The 7,821-nt window shown below is 41.5% G+C and overlaps 1 protein-coding gene across 2 annotated transcripts in view; it reads left to right on the plus strand.

Moving 5' to 3' along the window:
* The window catches only part of FAM81B (family with sequence similarity 81 member B), a 53,304-nt gene extending 46,562 nt beyond the window's left edge, over nt 1-6,742 (plus strand). The window contains exons 7-9 of one of the 2 annotated variants that reach the window (XM_028531333.2): nt 2,892-3,027; nt 4,603-4,798; nt 6,434-6,742. In XM_028531333.2, coding sequence (XP_028387134.2) covers nt 2,892-3,027; nt 4,603-4,798; nt 6,434-6,567 — 466 coding nt within the window. In that variant the 3' untranslated portion in view covers nt 6,568-6,742. The remainder of the gene's footprint in view (nt 1-2,891; nt 3,028-4,602; nt 4,799-6,433) is intronic. The other variant, XM_036020552.1, reaches the window with a different exon arrangement.
* Nucleotides 6,743-7,821: the final 1,079 nt, after the last annotated feature.

A 7,821-nucleotide genomic window follows, 5' to 3' on the forward strand; every position in this document is an offset into this window, starting at 1 on the left:
ACTATAATTTCTACAATTAATGGAACAGCAATTTTTACATGGTAAATTGTGTCTATTATGTTAGGAAAAAAGTCTAGGGAAAGAAAAAGGATTCACATAAACTTTTACTCTATCCCTATCTTTCAAGGAGAATGCTATTGAAATAATGTTTTCCTGTTTTAATAAACTACCAACAGACAGAATCTGCCTTCTGGTAGTTACCAGAAAGTGAGTCTCCAATTGCAGGCAAAACTGTAATGAAAGGATCATAAGTAATAATTCATTCTTTATGGCTTTATTTTGATTTCAGAATTTCAATTACTGGTGTAACCTTGCAGGGATACTGCTTAGACACCTTGGATTTTAGAGGGAGTTTAATGTTGCACCAGTGGTGAAAGTGCTTTCATTTATTTACGCAGTAAAGTGAGCAGTGAAGTCTGGCTCCTCCATTGTAAAGCTACCTCTTCGTTACCTGAGAATTTACTGCCCCCTTAACCACCGCTATTAATATTTCCACCAGGAACAGGGAAAGGAAGATGAAAGTCAAAGTTTAGGTATCTCAATAGCTTGGTGAGTCTCTGATTTATTGGTGAACAGCTGGAATAAAAGGTATTGAATGAGAAAACATGGCTCATTTATTCATTTATTTAGCAACTCTTTATTGAGCACTTTCTATATTTTAGGCATTGTTTGCAGCCAAAAAACTGTGTAATCCTTGGCCTCTTAGGTTCTGGTGAAGGAGAGAGCACACCAATGAGTGTGAGGTTCTTGACACTTAGGTTCTGGTGAAGGAGAGAGCACACAAATGAGTGTGAGGAGCGTTTTCAAGGAAAACAGAGTAAGGGCATAGAGAGCATCAGGTGGGAAAAGGGTCATTGTTTTTTTGTCTTGTTTTGTTTTAGTGTGGTCCCAGAAAGTTTCGGCAGTAAGGCGGTGACTGAGTATAAATCTGAACGAAGTTCAGGCAGGAGCCATTGTGTATCCTGAGAAGAGTTCCAGGCAGAGGAAAGAGTTGGCTAAAATTATATCCCCCTTTCAGTTGGGGGCTTACCTATCTGAAATCCAACAGCTGTTAGCCACAAGCAGGAGTGTTTGGAAATCCTTAGAATAAGAACAGGAATAACCAACCTTACCTTCTTCAGTGTGGAGGTACTCGCCTGAATCATGGTATGCTTTCTAAGTATGAAATACCCCTTTCTGTATCAAAAAAATATAATTCAAGGAGATGATGATCAGAGCATAGTTACAATACTACAATTATATATAACTTATGGAAAATTAACTTTTTCCATTCCTTGATTTCAGCATCTAAATCCTGGTTTCTCAACCTCAGCACTATGGTCTTTTGGCTGGATAACTTTTGTTGTGGGCTGTCCTGTACATTTTAGGATGTTCAGCAGCATCCTGGCATGTAGCATTCCTCAATTGTGAATAACAAAAGTGTCTCCATACCATTTCTAGGTGCCCCATGGTCTAAATAAAAATGATTATGGCCTTACACAACTTGTCTTTTCTGATTATTAGTCTAACACTTTTTCAGGAGAGCCAGAGAGGAATATTTTATGTTCAGCATGTATTAAGCAATCTCCAATAATAAATATCACAAACTAAATTATCTGCATGCAATTTTTAGTAAAAACAGTTAAGTGACTATTGTTTCAAGCCACAAATAATCTGAATATTTCCAATATCAATATGCATTGCTCCTGCCAATCTAATATTTTTCCCATTCTCAAAGGGAATTTGAAACTGACATCTCATCATGAGCCAGTGACATACGGAACACACACACAGAAACCGCTGGACAGGCCCCGCCTCTCATCCCACCTCTTGTCAGTTCCCTCTTAATCGGTCCGGATGTGGACCCTTCCTTCTGCCCAAACCCTCAGCCGCTCCACAGTGACTTTTTGATGCCGGCAGTTCCTTCCTGCACTTCGCCCATTATTTTCTGGTTTTGCCCGCATCAGTAATTCAGCATCTCTTTAAGTCTTCCCCCTAACCCACCCTCCAAGAATCCATTCACAAAGACCCATTGTTGGCAATGGGAACTTGAATGAAGATTTCACCTGAGACAGATGAGACAACCAAGGAATGCTCTGCTTCCCGGAAGTCTTTTGGGGGCTCTCTTCCTTCCCCCTTCCCCCTTCCTACCTCTGAGTTTTCTCTCCTCAACTAGATGATGCAGGTCCATCTGGCCCAGCTCCTCTCCCAGCTTTGCAGTGGCCCTTGCAGATCAGGGGTTCCCTCAGCCAATCTGCCCACTGCAAAGACTGTTGCTCACACTTCCTAATACACTCTAAATGAAAAATCACATTTCATGACATGTGAATACAGTAGGAAATTTAAATTCAGCATATATAAAGTTAGATTAGACCACAACTGTGCTCTTCTGTTCATTTTCTGTCTATAAATACAAGCCTTGCTAATCTGTGTCAGCTATGGCTGCTTTCCAGCTGCGGCAGCAGCTCTGAGTGGTTGCAGATCTGAGCGGTTGCTGAAGAGACCGACCTGCAAAGCCGAAAATATTTACTGTGACCCTTTACAGAAGATTCCCAACCCCTAGATAAAGTAATACTCACCAGCCCAGGTAACTTAGCGAAGTATTTCTTCCAGACACATGCGTGTGTACAGGGCCCTGACAGGAAATCTGCATGGGTGACAGGTGTTTCTGTCCCTGGTCGCTGCAAGTAAGTGTATTTTAGAATGTGTGGAGGGGTGTTGGCAGTAGCTGTGCTGAACACAAGCTCAGGACAAGGAGCCAGAGCACGCTTGCCCCATCCCACATCACCCATAAAGACTTGCTAGACACACTGAGCCTCATCATCTGAAAAAAACTGGAGGTGTTTTTCAATACTAAATTATAGTTTTATGTTTAAATTCACTTATTAAAATAGAACAAATTTTTTCCTTAGATTTAATTCACTCTCAAATAATCTGTATGAGGAAGTTGAGAAAATTAAAAAATGGATAGAAAACCAGTTCATCAAATATGAAAAAGACCAGCTGGGCCAAATGAACCAGTGTCTGAAGCGCGTACAGGAGAAGCTGGTAAGTTCTGCTATTCAGGAAGCACGCTGCCGCATGGCCCTTGTCGGGAGCTTGCCAGTGAGCAAAGGTCTTGAAAGTCGCATTTCAACCCGCACTGTGTCAGTAACTTCCCTAGTGGGAGGCAGGGGGTGGTCACTGGGACAGGAAGCTAGAGGCCTGCCTTCTGGTCCTGTTTGCTGCTCCCCAACTCTGTGAGCCCACCCTGCCCAGACTGTGTTCTACCTCTGGAGTAATCAAGACGTTTTTTTAAAAACAGATTCCTTGTCCCAGCCCAGAGCTGAGGCATCAGCCAGGCCTCCCCAGGCCTCCCCTGGCCTCTCCTGGGAATTTGCGCTGTCAGGCAAGCTGCCTGGGTGGTGCTTAGACACAATGAAGCCTGAAAACCTCTTCCTTAGACAAGCTGTTTTACCTCTCCTGAGAGCCATTAGCAGATCCAAGGTTTTCAAAACTGCTTTTCCGAATCAGACCTTGTAGAGGGACCCTTGCAGAGGGGCCTTAGGGTGAGGAGGCTGCAGTCTGTGGGAAATGCAGTGCAGGTCGCCCTTTTCCCAGTCCCGCCAGCACAGCAGCCCTGTTGCTGAGCCCAGAGGAGAGAGAGCAGCACTTGCCATCGGGGTCCTCAGCGGCTGCCAGCCTTGAAGGTGATTCAAATATGTTTCTGGAACTTTGTTAGAGGGGCTTTAGGCAGACCAGTAAATAATGCTCCCGACCCCCTACCCAAGTTTGTAAACAACTGACAGAAACCTGGTCCACAAGATGGAGAGAAACACTACAGCTTTGTCACTGATAAGGCTTTTGATAAGACCTCAGCCCAGCGGGCCTGCTAGTACCCTGCCTGATTCAGGCAGATGCCTCCACCAGCTCTAGGCAGCACTACATGACCACAGGGTCACTCGCACACAGAAGCTACCCACCACCAGGAAGAGAGAGACTGGAATCCACCTTCCTGAGGCAGGCAGGACTAAAGAGAGAGAACCAAGGGGGCAAGCCCGTCTAGCCTGTTCTTGCTCCCACATTCCCTGTAGGGGAGAGAGGAGCAGAGAAGCTAATTAGCCTCAAGCTGCTGAATGTTAGAATCACCAGGAACACTTTTACACTAGATCCATCCCAAGCTCCATCATAGATCATTTAATTAAATCAGAATTTTGGGGGTGGCATATGGTCCAGGTGATTCTAATAGCACAGTGGAGAATCGCTACTCCAGCTGAAGTTGATCCACCTGGAGATATGAAGTTCAGGGAATAAGGACATCTAACACTTAGGAGCATGTCCAAGGAGCTTGGGTCAGGCAGAATTAAAAATACCTTGCTTCTGTCAACACTAGGCTGAAATTCCAAATCCTCAGGTGTTTTTGCAAGATATCATCTGTTCCCTTTCTGGGAACTACAAATGAACCAGGCCAAACAAAGAGATGAATCTTATACTTGTGAACATAGTTTTAGATGCAAGGGAACTTAGTTTGAATTTCCACACTTAATATGGAAAAGTGAATTTGTTAAAAACATTCTCTAAATTGAGATACAAATCCACATAGATTTTCTTATCTCCAGTTTTATCATGTGATCTCTTTTATAGGAGAAATCTGAAAATAAAATGGAAGAAAAATTACTGCAGCTTTCCAGCAAATTAGGGAATTTCATTAACACACACAAACAGGAAGCAGAACCAAGCAAAGCAAAGCATATAGAGAACAAACTGTCTAAAAAGATGAGCCAACTGGAAAAGCACATCTGGGATGAATTAGAGAAAATGCAGAATGAGTATCAATCAGGTGAGCAGGTACCTTTAATTAGGTGAAGAACATCAGTTCTTTCATGTCCAATCTCTCTGCTTTCTACTTTGAGCTCATGGCTGGGAATTAATTTTGTCATTAGTGACCTTCTTTTGTACTTAACCTGACTTTCCTATCTCATAAAATGTCAGCATACCACTGGAAGGTAGGTAAGTTTTACTTTTTTCATTCACACTTGGCAGCGCCACAAGCTTGTCATTGATGTGAGGTTTTTTAACTATGATCAGAGACTCAGAATCATTAGACACGCAAAGTCCTTGGAGGTCATCAAGATGTGGCTTGTGGGTATATCATGAAACTAGGAGTCTAAATCATTGAACTTGCAGGTAATGAGCCTGGACAGATGTCAGACTGGAGACATGAACTTCAGAAGAAGGAGAGATGAGTTAACAGAGGCTGGTGTACCTACAGTCTTTCTCCTTAAGGAGGCAATGGCAGCAGTATCAAACTGAGCAAACGACTGGCTTGAAAGGCCCATCTAATTTGTCACGGCGAAGGATGGGGACGAGGCACCGTGGCGCAGCCATCTGCTTCCAGTCGCAAGTTTAAGGGAATTCCCAGGAACCAGAAGTTTCCTGTAGTAAAGAAAGCCCCGACTCATTTTCTGTCCCCTAGGTCTTAGAAAAATGCATGTAAATTCTACCTAATTTTGATCCTATTCCGATATGCCTTGAAGGTCTCGGAAAAACATTATGGTCTCAGTCTGCCAGATGTTGCTGGCATATAAACAAAATTCTCTGAGTAGAAACCTGACCCTCACTACCTCTACTTGCCAACTCCTACTGCCAAATCAAATAATAAATTATCTGGGTAGCAATCATGTCCCAAACTTAACCAACCATTCTTTTAGGGCCCTGCTTTCCACTTGTGTACCTACCAGAGGTTCAGTTTTATTCATTCCAGTAATACCACCACAGCATGAACTGAAGAGGGATTTGCAAATTACATGTCTGCATTTTATCAAGTGGGAATTTAGCAAACAGGGACTCCAAACTAAGGGTTGCTCCTTTATGCCTTTAATAAAAATGTTGAGAAATGACTATGTGAAAGGCTCAAATGAGCAAGCACTGGGCCGTACCCTAAGGAGCTTAAGGACTGGGAGGCTGCGCTCCTGAGTGAGCAGGCTCACTCAGAGACAGAAGGTGCTGGAGGGCACAGGGGAGGGGGAGCCACCGGTGCTGCGCTGCCCTTCATTGCCCTCAAACCCGTTGTCAGGGAAGTTTAAAATCTCATCTGAGGTCGGAAAGGTCTTTACCTTCAGTTTGATGACAAAAATAAAAAAAGAGATCCAAATCTCTCATCAAAGTGTACAGAAAGAAGAAGCTAATTTAAATTTCTCTCTTGAAATATAGAATCATTCCATTATGCAATATATTTGGATGGGGAGAGAAAAGAAAGGAATTAAATTTTCACAACAAAGCCAGATAGAAGTCAAAACACTATTGTTAATGAATCTTTATGACATACAAGAAATGGTTATACATTTTTAGACTGGTCTTTATAAAATTTAATGTGCTTTGAATTAAAAGATGATCAGTTATGGCAGGACTGCTGATGAACAACTTCTGTAAAAAAAAGTTCCAATGCATTAAATGAACTCATATCTTTTTCCAGGATTTAAATCGATTCATGACTCTCTCAGCTCCCTCCAACAAATACACCAGACAAAGATGGATTTAGAGATATACAAAGTACAGAAAGACCTAAAGAAATTACAGCGTAAGATAGTGGAATTCCGGGAAGCATAAACTTTCTAGTCATCTTCTTTTCACCAGCCAGTGGAGTGCTTTGTTGGTAAAAGTTGGGAAGAAGAAAGGTAATATCTCTGAATGTTTATTGCTTCTACTATCTCTGTATTTCTTACCACCTTTTTAAGGAAATGAATGTATCAAAAAATCTAATAAAACAAAGAAGCTTTATGAAGTTTTCATTAATTTATTAATGAAAAAATTAAATTTTTAACATACATGTTATATTTTCATACTTTTATTTACCCACAAATAAAAAAGAGCAATCTATACAATGTAAGTGAGTGAAGTAGGCCAGTATAATAAATTTAAAAAATGGCAGGAACTGTGGCAAATTGGAGACCATTTACCCTGTCTAAAAAGAATAGCCACTATGGAGTTCAAGTTTACTTAACATAAATATTATCTATTAGTGCCAAAATTTTTATTTTTCAAAGAAACCAGAAATCTGGATTTTATACTAAAACCTCTGCATTTATAAGAATTAGCAATAGTTGGCCCTCCATATCCATGGGTTTTGCATCAGTGGATTCAACCAACTGTGGATTGAAAACAGCCCTCCCCCCCAAAAAAAGAAGTTCCCACAATGTCTCAAAAAAGGCCAAACTTGAATGTTCCATGCACCAGGCACTGTGCTGAACCCCTGAGAATAAAGGGATGTGCACGCACACCCCACCGTAGCCTGCATGCAGATACAGGTTATATGCAAGTACTGTGCCATTTCATAGAAGGGACTTGAACATCCTTGGATTTTGGTATCCTCAGGGATGGGGGCCGGGAGGGTGGTCCTGGAAGCAACCCTCCCCTTCCCATCCAAGGATACTGAGGGATAGCTATAGTTCAAAATGTCAACAGTTCCTAACCTATGAAGGGATGTCTGTAGGGCAGATCTGGTCGGTGGGCTGCCCATTTGCAACTTCTGATCCAAAGATTTTTGTTTTCTAGCAATCTCAATATTTATAGCAAGTAATATTTCACTGTGCTCAATATATATAAGAATTACCAGTGACTAAAGAGCTAACTCATGCAAAATAAGAGAACACAAGTTTATGTGAAAAACATCCAACATGATATAATCTAGGTGCCACATTCAAAAGCACTTCAAAAACACTAATTAGTTTCCTATAAAATTAAAAGATTTCTAACTTTTCTAGATATAGATGTTAAATATGGAGTCTGGTATTAGGCAGTAAAGTAAGAAAAATGAAGCAATGTATTTATGCCATGCACTATTCTCTAGAACAAGGACCAATT

This window comes from Phyllostomus discolor, chromosome 3, assembly GCF_004126475.2.
Source record: "Phyllostomus discolor isolate MPI-MPIP mPhyDis1 chromosome 3, mPhyDis1.pri.v3, whole genome shotgun sequence".
Classification (NCBI taxonomy): domain Eukaryota; kingdom Metazoa; phylum Chordata; class Mammalia; order Chiroptera; family Phyllostomidae; genus Phyllostomus; species Phyllostomus discolor.